The 15,573-nt window shown below is 35.4% G+C and overlaps 3 protein-coding genes across 5 annotated transcripts in view; 2 read left to right on the top strand and 1 right to left on the bottom strand.

Annotated features, from left to right (window-relative positions):
• VAMP727 (vesicle-associated membrane protein 727) overlaps positions 1–15,573 on the top strand; it is a 65,963-nt gene that overhangs the window by 1,781 nt on the left and 48,609 nt on the right. Inside the window, exon 5 of one of the 2 annotated variants that reach the window (XM_078296752.1) lies at positions 612–773. In XM_078296752.1, the coding sequence (XP_078152878.1) occupies positions 612–767 (156 nt within the window). In that variant the 3' untranslated portion in view covers positions 768–773. Of the gene's footprint in view, positions 1–611; positions 955–15,573 lie in introns of those variants that run through there. The other variant, XM_078296753.1, reaches the window with a different exon arrangement.
• Positions 2,201–9,952, top strand: LOC144548071 (P-loop containing nucleoside triphosphate hydrolases superfamily protein). 2 transcript variants are annotated; one of them, XM_078296751.1, is made up of 23 exons: positions 2,201–2,439; positions 2,869–2,998; positions 3,239–3,401; positions 3,578–3,923; positions 4,455–4,593; positions 4,696–4,793; positions 5,133–5,289; positions 5,424–5,493; positions 5,578–5,654; positions 5,820–5,873; positions 5,954–6,034; positions 6,258–6,369; positions 6,654–6,740; positions 6,837–7,012; positions 7,173–7,334; positions 7,610–7,717; positions 8,045–8,203; positions 8,323–8,406; positions 8,579–8,784; positions 8,880–8,981; positions 9,077–9,186; positions 9,325–9,476; positions 9,566–9,952. In XM_078296751.1, exons 1-23 carry the CDS (start codon positions 2,384–2,386, stop codon positions 9,764–9,766), a joined length of 3,030 nt encoding a protein of 1,009 aa, XP_078152877.1. In that variant the 5' UTR covers positions 2,201–2,383; the 3' UTR covers positions 9,767–9,952. The 2 variants fall into 2 exon arrangements, 1 of the variants encoding a protein (XP_078152877.1); XR_013509232.1 differs by lacking the exon at positions 9,077–9,186.
• Positions 10,551–11,190, bottom strand: LOC144548074 (Late embryogenesis abundant (LEA) hydroxyproline-rich glycoprotein family). Its single transcript, XM_078296755.1, has one exon. It carries the CDS (start codon positions 11,120–11,122, stop codon positions 10,583–10,585), a length of 540 nt encoding a protein of 179 aa, XP_078152881.1. The 5' UTR covers positions 11,123–11,190; the 3' UTR covers positions 10,551–10,582.

Below are 15,573 nucleotides of genomic sequence, written 5' to 3'. Positions count from 1 at the left end.
TTCAAGTATATTCAAATGTTTTTTTTACGGAGAGCTCTCTTTTAAGAAATACTTAAGAATCCAGCAGAATTCCATGGCATCAAATGACCAATCTGACATGTGAAGTTCATGCTGCATAACATGGGGTTTGTTATTATTGTTGAGAAATATGTAAAGTTCTTTCTGAATTGTTAGTAACCCACGAGCCAGACTACGGGCAGCTTGGTTAATCTGTTTGTAATTAGAAACAAAATTTGATTAATGTGACCTGAGTCGTCAATTTGGGTATTATAGGGTTTTGAGTCTCCATAACCTGCCTCTCTGTCAGGTCAAGCCATCCTTTATCGACTCTTAGTTGGTCTACTTGCCTGCTCAATCCATCCCAACTGAAAAAGTTAAAAATTAACCACTGCCTCCTGTTTTTCAACAATTAAACAAATCCCTTGGTCATGTAACTTCGGAAACCTCGTTCCTTGTAGGCATGGTTCACTTGACTATTGTTGAGAATTTTGAGTCGACATATAATTTTTGAAAAATAAGTAGCTTCAGAAAATATCAAATCCACGTTCATCTGTACCTGTTGAGGCCTAACATTAATATTTAAGCCATTCTATTTTCTTTTTTTTTTACAGGCGGATAGTTTTCAGAGGCATGGGAGGCAGCTGAGAAGAAAGATGTGGCTTCAAAACCTTCGATTCAAACTAATTGTTGGTGGGTCCATTTTCGTGATTATCCTTGTTGTTTGGTTGGCTGCTTGCAAGGGTTTCTCCTGCTCTAACAAATCATGAGATGGATAGAGGAGCAAAAAAATAATCTAGAAATATACAACTTTGAACTTGTCATAGATAATACTTGGTTTGTATCTCATGTGCATAGTAGCTATGGGTGTTTCTGAACTATCTTGCACTATTGGATTATCTGTGAAGAAGAGGGTCTGAATGTTTATAAATTGATGCAGTTTATGTTGCTTTGCCTCATTATATGTGTATCTTGTTCCGAAATTTTTTAATATACCATGAAAAAAAAAAAAAAAAACCAAAACACCTCCGTTTTGGGGGAATTCCATATCTACCCAGGCCGCAGATTGGCTCTGCGGCTCCACTGTGCATGTTATAACAACTCAAAACACCCTTTGCGGCCCCACTTAGCGGGCCGCAGATTGGCTCTGGGTAAATGTGGAATTCCCCTGTTTTGGGGTGTTTTGTTTTTTTATTTTTTATTTTTTATTTTTATTATGGTATATAAAAAAGTTTCGGTATCTTGTTGGTGCTTTCCTTTATGTGGGTATTCCATTTGGTATTTGACAAAAAAAAATCATCATTTTATTGGTCTTTGCAAAAACATGGATTTTTCTCTAAGTTTCCTTTTATCTAGTTTACATTTCAGCTTGGTCTTTGAAAAAACTGTTCTCTATTACGGAGTCTTTATTTATTATTTATTTGTTTGGGAAACTCCATTGTTAGTCTTGTTTAAGCACTTGATGGACAAAGTTTGTGTTATTTTTTTGTGCTCTCTTTTGCTTTCCTTGAAACTCAATTTGGAGTTTCATCACTTTTCGAAAATGCCTTCGTATTATTGGCATTGATGTTGGATTGCTGGGTGAAATCATAAAAGATTAATCCTGTGTATGTTTTAAATATTAATTTAATTATTTTTAAAATATTAACTTTAAAGCTAGCTAACTTAATTCCGATAAAAAAAAAAAAACTACCTTATTTGTGAATAAGATTACGAGTCGAAGCAACACCGAATTTTACAATATGTTTTTGTTGAATTCGCTAATTTATGTGCCCACAGTACAGGCTTTAAAGTAAAAAGAAAAAAGCTTTATATGACAAGCTCTGGCGTAATTAATAATACGGGTTTAGGTCAATAATTCAGTTATATCATGAAAAACTGGATACCTAATAGCCCATAATCTGAAACCTCTCTGCTAACGGGCTCCACAGTTCATCACATACTAATGGTTGAAACACTATTACGTGAACCAGTTTCAGCCAAAATATTATCTTGGCACGCTCCACACCTTTCCGGATCTGAAATCAAACGGCTGAGATCAGCTCCAAAAACATCGAGATTTCGAATAAAATTTTGAAATCGCGCTCTTCTTTATTTTCAATCCCGCTCCTTCCCCAATCCCCCCAAAAATCAATTAAAATATTTTAGCGAGAGAAAGAGCCGCTGTCAAAGTTTTCAAAAAGTGTGTGAGAGAGAGAGAGAGAGAGAGAGAGAGAGAGAGAGAGAGAGAGTCGCAGGTAGCTTAACCTAGCACTAAAACCACAGATCTGGCGTTCGTAAACCCCCCTTTTCATTCTCGATCTGTGTTTTCGATTTTGTCCTCTGAAGGAAGGGAGATAGCTATTCAATCTCACTAATTCAAAGAGTTAAGAGTAATTGGGGCAAGATGTCGCGACAGGAGAAAGAGAAGGCTGTGAATGTGCAAGTCATCCTTCGATGCAGGTCATTTTTGTTCATAATTCCAAAGTGTTGATGTTTTCATAGATTTACATCTGGTTTTTGCTAAGCTTAAAGTCAATTTTGTTCAATATACACTGCTAGATTACTAAGTAAAAGGTGTTCCTTCAGGCACCTTGAAATTCTGAGATATTTAAAAAATTACCTCATCTGACTGGATCATAAACTAGCTGCAGTGAAGCATGTTTTAGGACTCACTGCTCACTCTGTATATCTCTTGGATAAATATTTTACTATATTAATATTTTTTTGGGAACAAAAGAGTGAAATTTTCGAATGATTTCAAAGCTTTGGAAGTACAGATTAAACTATCCACATGATTTCAAATAGGGTTTCCTCTTCTATGCATCTTATTATGAAATTAAAATTTCAGGATTTTCTTTCTCTACAATCTGTGTTTCAATTTTTGTTTAGGCCATTTAATGATGATGAGTTGAGAAGCAAAGCACCGCAAGTGGTTACATGTGATGATCCCAACAGAGAGGTTTCTGTTACACAATCGATTGCTGGCAAATCAATAGATAGAGTTTTCACTTTTGATAAGGTTCGTGCTATTTCATTTCTTGTTTCAATTTTTCAGTACTATCCATCATATAGATTGGTTAACTCCTTGTCAGTTGCTTACATATTTCTTTTCTGATTAGACCAGAAACCAAAAAGAGACTTTACTTATGTATCTCATAGTTACTCTAGGCTTAGGAAGATTAGTACTCACTTAATTGACGTTATTATAACCTTTGTTCCATGCAAATGATATGTATCCAAATTTGCTTCTTCTGTATAGGTATTTGGGCCAAACTCCAAGCAAAAGGATCTGTACAATCAAGCTGTGATACCTATTGTTAAAGAAGTTCTTGAAGGTTTCAACTGTACCATTTTTGCTTATGGGCAGACTGGTACAGGAAAAACATATACCATGGAAGGAGAGTGCCGCAGATCAAAGGCAAGTTTGTGTTCTCTAATTCTTCTTTCTTAGTATAAACTTAAGATAGTATAATTGCTAAAGTATATACATGTACTAAAAATAAGTCATGTTGTTGTAAATCATAGTGCCCTTAAGTAAGCTGTTTTTCCACAACACTGCATTGTATGACTTCCATATTTACAAATTTTTTACAGGCAGGGTCACGAGGACAGCTTCCGCCTGATGCTGGTGTAATCCCACGTGCTGTGAAACAAATATTTGATACCTTGGAGAGCCAGAATGCAGAGTACAGTGTGAAAGTGACCTTCCTTGAGCTCTACAATGAAGAAATAACTGACTTGCTGGCACCTGAGGAATTGTCAAAAGTAGCCCTGGAGGAGCGGCAAAAGAAACCTCTTCCTTTGATGGAGGATGGGAAAGGAGGTGTTCTTGTTAAGGGCTTGGAGGAAGAGATTGTCACCAGTGCCCACGAGATTTTTGCCCTGCTAGAAAGAGGGTCAGCTAAGAGACGCACTGCTGAAACCCTACTTAATAAACAATCCAGGTACTTCTTTTGCTCTCTCTCTCTCTCTCTCTCTCTTTGTGTGTGTGTGTGTGTGTGTCCTCCTTGCTCGCTATGATGGAACTCAGCATAATACGAGTCAAATTGGAATATAAATATTTAATCTGTTATTTTTTATTTTTTGGGAGGAAGAAACTGTGGAGAGGGGATTGGAACATCTTTGGGGTGGACGAAGGGAGGTGAGGGTTGGTATATTTTAGGGCTGGTGGATGGGTGACATGGTAGAGCAGGGAATGTGATGGGTAATTCTATTGCTGGAATTGGTGTATTTTGGGAATGAATACCTGCATAAGATTGTTTTTTTGAGGGTAATTAATTATCACCATTGGAAACAAACACCAGCTCCAAATCATAGAATTTTTTTCTTGCAAATACAGAACAAACTAAAGTCGTTTATTATTTCTATTTGCCCTACACAAGCAAAAGATTGAATATGATGATGGCAATATAAACTTGATTCTATTCTATCTGCAATATGAGTCTGATTGGTATTTTATTACTTTTTTTTTTCAGTCGATCACACTCTCTTTTCTCCATAACAATTCATATCAAAGAGGCTACACCTGAAGGGGAGGAGCTCATTAAATGTGGCAAGTTGAACCTTGTTGATTTAGCTGGTTCTGAGAATATTTCACGCTCGGGTGCTAGAGATGTAAGAACTAGATCTAGTTATTTATACATTCATTGGTATCTGATACATGTAAAACATTGCTGTGCGATAACAAACTTATTGAAATGCAATTTTATATTGAAGGGACGTGCAAGGGAGGCAGGAGAAATTAATAAGAGTCTTCTCACTCTTGGGCGTGTTATTACTGCTTTGGTCGAGCACCTTGGTCATATTCCTTATAGGTGAAACTGTTGTTTATAATATAGCGACTATATATGTTATTTGCTGCTAGCAATGCTTGATGGTGTATCAGTTGACCTGTTTGGTTGTTCTGTTAATTGTATTGTTAATGATGAAGGGATATAAAAGAAAGAGGCTTGCTCAGTTTCTGCTCAAGTAATATGGTATTGGTTTGCTGAAGACTGATATAAAATCAACCCAATTCAGGCCTAAAATAATGCTATTTGGTTCTGTCTGGCTTCAATTACTTTTGTTTACACCTATGTCATTCTTAAAAAAGCAAACCAGAAAATCAGATCAAAGAAGAGAGCTTTTTGATGTTAATGTTGTTGAATTTGCAGAGATAGTAAGTTGACTAGGCTATTGCGGGATTCACTTGGTGGTAGAACCAAGACATGTATTATTGCGACTGTCTCTCCTTCTGTTCATTGCCTGGAAGAAACCCTAAGTACCTTAGATTATGCACACAGGGCCAAGAGCATCAAAAATCGACCTGAGGCGAGTATTTTGTTCTTTTACTGCTTAAATTCTTCTATCAAATGACTTGTTCGAAGATAACCCTAATATAGTTTGCACTTTACCCTGAATTTGTACAAATTTCTTCCCTTTATCATACTTTTTGACTTCAACAGGTGAACCAGAAAATGATGAAATCAGCACTCATAAAAGATCTCTACTCTGAAATTGACCGTCTCAAAGCTGGTTAGTTGTTTCTATTCTTTGGCAGCTCCTATTTTGTAAATGCTACCTGTGGAGAATTTTGTCAAGTATTTTGTCTTTCCATAGAGGTATATGCTGCAAGGGAAAAGGTTGGGGTCTACATTCCAAAGGACAGATATGATAGGGAAGAAGCTGACAGAAAGGTACTTAATTGTGTTATATCTTTTCTTCAAAACGAAAGTTATTTTAGTGTTTTGTGGATATTTCTCTCTCTCTCTCTCTTTTTGAAAACCTGGCACAGGCTGCCTAGGCTGCTCTCTCTCTCTCTCTCTAGCATATTATATTTCTTATGCTGTGAAAACTTTTAGGCTATGACTCAGCAGATAGAGCAAATGGGTACTACAATAGAGACACACCAAAAGGTTAGTGATCTATTCCTGGTTACTTCTTTTGATACTTCTTTTTCTGTGACTATCTCATGTAGATTTTTTGTCTCAATCAGGAAATGGAAGATATGAAGGAGAAATACAGTACTCAGCTGGGCTATTGTGGTGATTTGACCAAAAGACTTGAAGCAACAGAGGTATTGTTAAAACTTTTTTTGCTGATGCTTCAGTTTGTTACTTCATATGACGAGATTTAGCAATTCATATGGATGCCTATATTTGGCCAATCTTTGGTATTATTGTCTATATTTGGCCAATGTTTGATGTTTCAATTTTTTTTTATGAAAACTAATATTGATAGAGTAAATTCCAGTCATGAAAGCACAAAGGTATCAAATTCAAATGCTTGATTTATTGCAGAAAACGTTGGATCAAACTAGTAGATTACTCTCTTCAACAAAGGAGGAATTGAAACAAGCCTATTACAATATCAAGGAAAAGGATTTCATAATATCTAAGCAAATAAAATCTGGTAAACATTGGCTTTACAATTTACATAATTTCAAATTTATAGTGACTTTCAGTTATGATGGTCATAAAAAATGCAGCACACATTGCCCATTTATGTGTTATTTTCCATATTTAAGGACATACCCCAGGCATACTAATATAGGAAAATTCCATCCAGTACTTGCTCTTTGATACTGTACTTGAACAAGTTGGAACAAACCAAGGGGATTAAATAAAATTGTTTTTTTACTGAATATTGTATGGCTCTTTGTCTCTGTGTTAGCTAACAAAAGAATGTGGATACAGAAACTGCTCTCACACAGCAGGCCTGTGTACTCAGATCCGACTTGGAGAAAACTACACGTGACAATGCATCATTGTTTTCCAAAATAGGTAAATATACACTTTTGGTTGATGCCTTTCTTCTTGTGAAAATGTTGGTTATCACAGTTCAAACTTAATGCGAACTTTTTACATTTATCTTTACAGCTCGGGAAGATAAAGTTATTGCGACAAACCGATCCATTGTTAACTCATATCAAACTGACCTAACTTCAAAGCTGGGGCTTCTTTCTAAAACTCTTGCTGAGTCTATTGATCAACAAAGCAACCACCTGAAGTCAATTGAGGCTATATGCCACTCCTGTTTAAATTTCCATGACAAGGTACTACTGTCATTTGGATGATTTTATGTATTTTCATTTTCATATTCTTTATAAGATGCATGATGTATACATGGCAGCACAAGAAGCTTGCCTTGATGCAGAAATAGAAAAGAATGCATAAAGCTGAGACTGCAAGATCCAATTTTTGTGCTTGATGTAGGCTGTATCAGACCTGAGAAAGAAGGTTCTGGATTCAAAGATCATGTACCAGTCACATGTTGAAGGCATTGAAAATGTGGTGCGGTTGCATAAATCAACCACCAATGCCAGCTTGGAGGAATTAGCCTCAGTTGACTCTGCTAACCACTCATCAATGAAACAGGTTACTGTTTTCTTTTGACACTCTCATCTTGCTTCTTAAACTACATCCTGGTATGAAGTACACCTTCGTGCATTTCCAAATGCTACATATTCCTGGTCCTAGTGCAAATGGCAAATTTGGTGGGATAGTTAATAAAGAATTTCTAGAAAACACAAATTTTGGGTCTTATTCACTTTTCTTTTAAAAAAAATGACCTAAAGTTAGATTTCATGGTGGTGTCATAGGAATACTAGAAGTTTTATTTTAATTATTCTAATAATATAAAAAATACACAGATGGTCGCTGATGGTTTGGAGGTGGCAAGCAATATCTTGATTGACCTGGACAAGGTTTTATCAAGCCACCGAGGTGAAATCGCTAGTTTCATGAAAGAACTGCGTGAGGTTTGTTTATTTTCTTAATGTTTTCTGAGTCAATTGCCGGTTCTGTACTTCTGTTACAAGAACACTTTTAGTACAAACATAAATGTCAATAACTAAAATAAAGCCTGGCAAAAGTCAATCCTGACAGATACATAATGAACTGTTCTTTGGAACCTAGCTTTATCAACCCATTTAGTCAGGAGTACAAACATAAATGTAAATAACTGAAATAAAGCCTTGCAAAAGTTCATCCTGATAGATAGAGAATGAACTGTTTTTTGCAACCCTGTTTTATCAGAGCATTTAGTCAAGAAATTATATCATTTTCTGGGTTCTTGCACTGTGCAGAGGTTCAGCGCAACAGTTGCCAGAACAAAGGAGACTTCAACTCAGATGGTTGGTCTAATAGACAAGCTTCTAGAGGAGAAAAACTTGCTCCAGTTGCATTCAAGTGAGGCCCATGAAACACATGTGAAAAGCCTTGCTGATTTCCAAAAGGCTTATGAGGTACTAATACACTAAGCACCATTCTTTGAAAAAGGCAATTGCAGTGCACTACAGTGTTTTCTATCCAGCTGGTTGACAAAAGTATCCCAACACTAATATTTTGAACTTTATTTTTACAGGATCAATCAAAGGCTGAGGAAGGGAAGATTCTAGAAAATATCACAAACCTAGTGTCTGGGCTCATGCGCCGTCAGAGGGAGCTGGTAAATTCTCATTGCTTTATAGCTATAGAACTTCAATCAAGTAATTTCAAACAAAGAAACTGAAACAATTGGGGCTTTGTTTTTACTTGTTTATTCTGTGAACTGTGTACCATAATCCTAAAAAAATTGGGTGAAAATGAAATAGAAGCTAAACTGATGGAGCTAAATGTAGGTGGATGCAAGGCTAAATGGTTTGGAAGGGGCAGCTATAGAGAAGAAACTGTTTGTGGAGAAACACTGTGAGAGGGTGGAGGGAGTGACAAATGAAGCCAAGAGGAAATGGGAGGAGTTTGCCGCACAGACACAGCATGATTCAGTCGATGGCTCAGATTTTTCAGCAGCCAAACACTGCCGCTTGGAATCATTCCTCCAACAATGGTATGTTCACTTTCTCTGTTCCTTCCCAACCCTAACTAAACCTTATATTTACCTATTTGAGTCCCATTCAATATCATTTTTAATCTATGTATCAGTGCAAAGACTGTAGAATCTGCATCAGAACAATTGAAGCAGACAGAAGCATCTGTCAGTGAATTGAGTGCCCAACAGGTTTCCCAAATAGAGGAGCTTGTGAGGTAGTTGTTAATTTCTTTAGTTTGTAAAGTTGGCAGAGTTTTTTGTTTGTCCCGCATAAGCTGATAAACTTGGGACCTCATATTATGTTATGTAGAAATACGATGGTATACAATGAGCACCACAATGCCGAGGTTAGTTCAGCACGTCAAATTGCCGATGAAGAAGTGGTAAAGAGCAGTGCGGATATTCTTGCAAATATTCAGAGTGAGTTTACTTATTTCATGAATTGAAGGCACAGTGCATTTCATAAAGTGAAAACTTGTGTATTGTTTCTCATATCATTGAGAAATATTTCTTGTTTGCTTGGGTGGAAACCGTAATGAAATATGCCATCTCGTGTAGGTCTAAAAGAACATGAAAAGTGTTCCATTTCGGGGCTGATTTTAGCATCTGGTGCCCATTCTGAGACAATCCATGTGCTGAAAAAGGAGCACTCAACTCAAACAAAGGGTATCATCCACCACACAGAGGAGACATTCCAAAGCTGTTACAAGGTAGTTTAAGCTCCCCTTTTAAAAGAAATTACTTACCTTTTTGCCCTTTAACGTAAAAAGCTGACCAAAATGGTAAAATTTTTAATTAGGATTACGAGGTAACTGGAGAAACACCTGTGCGGTCAGAACCGGAGATACCTAGCAAAGTGGCGATTGAATCTCTTCGTGCATTGCCAATGGATGCTTTAGCAGATGAGTTCAGAGAGAACCATCCCTATGAGTTGTCTAAAGATCCGAAACCAACCATGATACCTCGCTCTCCTCTAATCCAAATCAATGGAAGCAAGTGAAAGACAGATGTGTGTTGATTCTTTACCTTTGCTGCTTTTCTTGTAATTTGTTTAGCAGTTTTTATTGTGCCTGAGCGAGGGAGCTATCTTAGCTCCTTTTCTTTTCTACCTTGTTTGTAATATTTACAAAGTTCAATATTTGGGATATGCGTGGAAGTGAAATGCATGTGATTTCATATTATTTCATATTATTGATATGTTTGCTATTCTGAATCACGATTTGTAAGAATTTGGAGTAAGAAAATGAGCGCCATCATCAGTTTACAGTTGTTAAAATTGCCATCCTTGGGGAAATAGTTATAGTGTACTGATAGGTATTGGTTATCACTTATCAGTAGAGTTGTCAGTATGATTCAGATTTAATAGCATTTTCACTAAGCTAATGAAAATAAAATAGTTTATTTATACCTATCTTATCAAGTACCATATGAATTTGATAAACGGATAAAGGGGGTGCTATTGTCATTTCTAGTTATTACTGTAATTGCCTCTTTATTTGTATTTTTGGTAAAACATTTTTCAAAGAAAAAAATGAAAAATGTAAGATTTATATTATCTACATTTGTATTATACATAAAGCATCGGTTAATATATGTCTATATATAATTTCACTTTCATAATTACTTTATAAAATAACGGGTACAAATTAAAATAGTATTTATTAATATCCCATGAGCTAACAAAAAAATCTTAACCATACCCATACCCATACCCGATAAGCATGTCATTTGTTGAGGAAAACCCTTCACAATTTTAAAATCATATCAGAATTAAAATGAAAATTAAGGAATAAGCATATTATATCTTATGAAATGATCATGCAAATAACACTTGTGTCTCTGATTGATTCTTCTGCTCAACTACATCTAGAAAAACTGGATCAACAACCGCATGGCTATCTATATGCACAGAGAACCTCTGGGTCCACCACCACACCTGAGCAAATCCCTTGATATCCACCGTCGAATCAAGCACCATGCTCCGACGAGCCACGTCAGCAAGTAAGGCCTTAGCATGGTGGGCCATCTCCAGCCCGTCGAGCCGGGCAGACAACTGTAAAATCTCGCACGAATTTGCCCCTTGCGACCCGGCCTCGAGCTGGGCTGTGCCTAAGTGGGTCCCACTGTAAGAAATAGAGAGCACTGCTGGTTCGTACTTTATTGGTACTGGGTTGGGATTTGTGACATGGACTGTGAGCATGAGTTCCAGATCTAACAAAGGCAGGTTGAGATGGAAGGAAGAGAGAGAGATTGAGACTAGGTGGAAGGTGGGGTTTTTGGGGCGGGCCCACATGGCAGTGAGAGTGGCAGTGGCACATGCTGCTCCGGTGATGGCTGAGCCCCAGCTCCAGACCATTTTAGTTTGGTACTGTAGCTAGGTTGCTTTTCTGAAGTTCAATAATTTGTTTTGATTTACTTCTGGATATAGTTTTGAATTTGTTGGGGAGTGTTTGAAGGTTAGGTAGGTAGTTTCAAGGAACACGTATCCTCTGCATTAACTCAAAAAGAAAATCTTTTGAGTTAATACATTTTGGCCGTCTAATTTTTAGCAGAGTCAATCTGACCGTCCGATTTTAACACAGGGTCTTTAAATATTAGTGCGGACGTAGTCTGCACGGATGTTAAAGCAGATCGAATGGTCTATATCCATTAACTGAAAAGATGCCCATTTGAGTTAATGCAGAGGATATGCAGAGGATACGAATTCAGATTCAAGTGGATGGATGAGCTAAGCTCTCTGGTGTAGAAAAAAAGGAAGAAGATGGGTTTATTTTAATTTTTTGGTTGACTTCATTACTTGAGTGCGAATCCTCTGAGACCGTGATTTTTATTCATAGGAAAATTTAAAAACAAAATATTAAAAACAAGAATGAGTTCGTAGAAATTTGAAAAACAGGAAAGGGTACGCGGCTCATGGCATTTCTTAGGGACGCCATATCAAACTCCAGTCCGACAGAAAAAAAAAAAAAAAATTTAAAAAGCCATGGGATGCCATGGCAATGTCTGGTTCAATGGGGAAAAAAAAAATTCCGGGAAACTAGGATGCCATACCAATGCTTGGGTCCGCGGAAAAAAAAACAATTGAAAACGAAGCTTTAGCGATTTTCAGCTGAAAAAAGAGCTTTTGTGAGGTTTGTACATAGAACTGGGTATGCCATGGCGTCTCTATTATTTAATAATTTTTTAATTTTTTTTTTTTACCAAAATTTTTGGGCTTAAATATGCCATGGCGTCCCGCTAGGACGTCATAACAACCTTCTGCCTTTCCATTTTTCAAATTTTCACCATACCTTTCTTATTTTTAATATTTTATTTATTTATTTTCTTATATATAAAAATTTCCGGACTCTGAGATATCAAAACTTTTGCGTGACCAACGTGTACTGTCTACTGTCTATTGGGGGATCGCGCAGGGGCCAGTAATATTCCAAATTTTTTATTAATAGAAATAAAATAAAAAAAATATCGAAATTCGAGAGCACTGTTGATTATTTTCGAAAAATAGATAGGACCGGTTGTGTTAACCCGTCCCGATTCCCTCCTTAATTACTTAACTTAATCAAATTCATTCACGCAAAAAAAGAAAAAAAAAAAACCCGGACGGTACTACACAACCCGTCCCGGGTCAAAAAAAAAAAAAATTTGTCGGACGGGTTAAGTAAACCCGTCCTCTACCGATATTTCCCCTCCCCTACGCTCGGTCGCTCGCTCTCTCCTTCAAATATTTCAGCTTCGAGCCGTCCAGGATCAAAAAAAAAAAAAAAAAAAAAGAAATCCGGACGGGTTAAGTAACCACGTCCCGAATTTCAAAGATTTTTCTAAATTATATTATTATATTATATTATATTATGATTTTATATATATTTTTGTTTTTGTTTTTTATATTATATTATTATACTTATATATATATATTATATTATGAGTAGAACTAGTTTACTTGTGCTTAAGTTCACCAAAGTGTTTGGTGAGCTTAACTCCAAAACTTATTAAATCGGTTTCAAATGACGAATCCAAACGGTTAGAACCTGCCTATCTTGCGAGTGATGCGTCTACATGTGAAAATTTTAAACATTTGAATTAATTTAGTATAAAGTCAATCGGTCAAAATTAAAAGATTAATAAATTAATTTTAGTGCATTTATTTTTTGAACGTTTTTTTACCGCTTGACTTTATACTAAATTAATTCGAACGTTTAAAATTTTCACATGTAGATGCATCACTCGCAAGATAGGCAGGTTCTAACGGTTTGGATTCGTCATTTGAAACCGATTTAATAAGTTTTGGAGTTAAACTCACCAAACACTTTAGTGAACTTAAGCACAACTAAACTAGTTCTATTCATAATATAATATATATATATAAGTATATTAATATAATAATATAATATAAAAAACAAAAAAATATAATATATATAAATCATAATATAATATAATATAATATAAAAAACAAAAAATAATATAATATATATAAAATCATAATATAATATAATATAATATAATTTAGAAAAATCTTTGAAATTCTGGACGGGGTTACTTAACCTGTCCGGATTTTTTTTTTTTGATCCTGAACGGCTCAAAGTTGAAATATTTGAAGGAGAGAGGACGGGTTTACTTAACCCGTCCGACAATTTTTTATTTTTTTTTGATCCGGGACGGGTTGACACAACCCATCCTACCTATTTTTCGAAAATAATCAACAGTGCTCTCGAATTTCGATATATTTTTTATTTTATTTCTATTAATAAAAAATTCGGCAGTAATATTTGTGCTTTGAGATTCGTGCAGAATGTATTTGAACGGTTGAGATTTTATATTAAAAAAAAACTCAAAAGTTTGAGATATCTCAGAGGATGCGAATTCTTATTTGGGATTGTGCATTTGTTAACGGAAACCAAAAGTATGCCAAGACCGTTTTTTTTCTTAAACAAAAATTAAAAGAAAGAAAGACATAGTTTTGATAAAAGGACGAGTTATAAAAATGAAATACGCTTAAGGTTGTTGGTAAAAATTTATACCAACAATCCTATTTATAAATTTTCTGCATAAACAGAGTTTTTTTTTCTCCATTGTTTTAGTGAGACTACGAATTAAATAAGAACTGAAAATAAGAAAAAGAAACGGATCCAAAATATAAAGCTATTAAAAAAATATTAATGGATAATCAATCAAAGGTTAAACGGTGCTCAAGTGCCCTTTAGGCTAATTATTATTCCTTTTATTATAAATCAATTCAGAGAGTAATTAACGGAAATTAAATGAATGTACATGAGATTTACAATTTAACCCTCTATGATTTCAATATTACAAATAGAGATTTTAAGCAAAATTATTGAAGAGGGAATTTTGAGTTTTTAGAACTCAAGTTCCAACAAAAAAATCATACAATTATTATGATCAATTTCATTGATTGATTTCTGTTGCCTCACAATTTTTAAACACGTGTCATTCAATTTTTTTTGTAATATTCAAAGTCACCTAACAATTTGTTAGTTCAAATATAAAGGCTTCGTGTTGAATTTATAAAAAAAATGGACAAAGAATTTATAAACACGTGTTTCAAACAAAGATTTAAATAGCGTTTATTGTATCATAACGGAATGGTTAAAAAACCAGCACTATGCTCAAATAGCGTTTATGGTCCGAAAGCGCTATAGCGCGCTATTTAGAACCTTGGTTTCAAATATAAAGGCTCTTACCTAATGGTTTGTGAAGGCTCTTATCAAAAGTACAGTATAAACAATTTTTTAGACTGTTTCCCCAAAGATGGCTATTTTAACAACTGTAAACTAATGATGGCGCTCATTTTCTTACTCCAAATTCTTACAAATCGTGATTTTATTTTTAATTTTTAATAAAGGATAAAATGAATATTTTATAATGATATTTAATAGAAAAGACAACAAAATGAATAGATTTATGAATTTTGAAATTTAGAAAGGTAAATATGATATTATGAATATTAGAGGAAGAAATACATAATTTCAAATTTTCTGAGAAATATACATAAAAATTTTCCAATTTAAAAATATGATTTTGATTATAAAATTATTAAAAATATGATTTTGATTATAAAATTATTAAAATGCTAAGTACGCTTTCATGCTTCCCGCACAGTGTTGTAAAAGACGTCCCCGACTGATTAGTCGTTGACGGTGAGCGACCGCATACCGTTATTTACAACACTGTTCCCGCATCATCAGCTCCAGCTCCAGCTCCAGTACAAGTACCAGCACACCCAATAAATTGGAAATAACATATTTAAACTGTTAAACTATTTGTAGTTTGACCTGGTGGGATTATGAAAATTAGAATTAATAAACCGGAATAATTAGAACTTCAGCTCGGCGACCAGGGAGAGTGAGACCGGAGTGACGCGGTCAGGTTAGATTGTCGGGGAGTCTGTTGAGGTGTGCTCTCGAGGGTAAGGACTAAGGAGAGAGATATACCCTCGGAGACGCCGATCCAACCAACCTTTCCAGTCACTATAATCTCTCTCGTTAGTTCCTCTCATCTCTATCTTATCAATTATGCTCATGTATTTCGTTCTCTGGGGCATTTTTACAAACAGGTGGCAGGCGACAGACAGAAGGCCAAAAAGTGATATCAGAGAACTGTTACACTCAGCCCTGATGATGCCAAAGCTGGAGTGAGTATTCAATTGTTAAATTCTTGGATTCTTAGATTCTTGGATTGTGACATGATCTGATCAAAGTAAATTAATTGTTTCAAAATCCGGTTTTTTCCGGTTCTGACCTGTAAACAACATTCTATCATTCGAGCAATGCAATTAGATGTTGCTCTGGCTTA

Source organism: Carex rostrata, chromosome 32, assembly GCF_964058835.1.
Source record: "Carex rostrata chromosome 32, lpCarRost1.2, whole genome shotgun sequence".
In the NCBI taxonomy this organism is placed as follows: domain Eukaryota; kingdom Viridiplantae; phylum Streptophyta; class Magnoliopsida; order Poales; family Cyperaceae; genus Carex; species Carex rostrata.
This window is presented reverse-complemented; position numbering and strand designations above follow the sequence as displayed.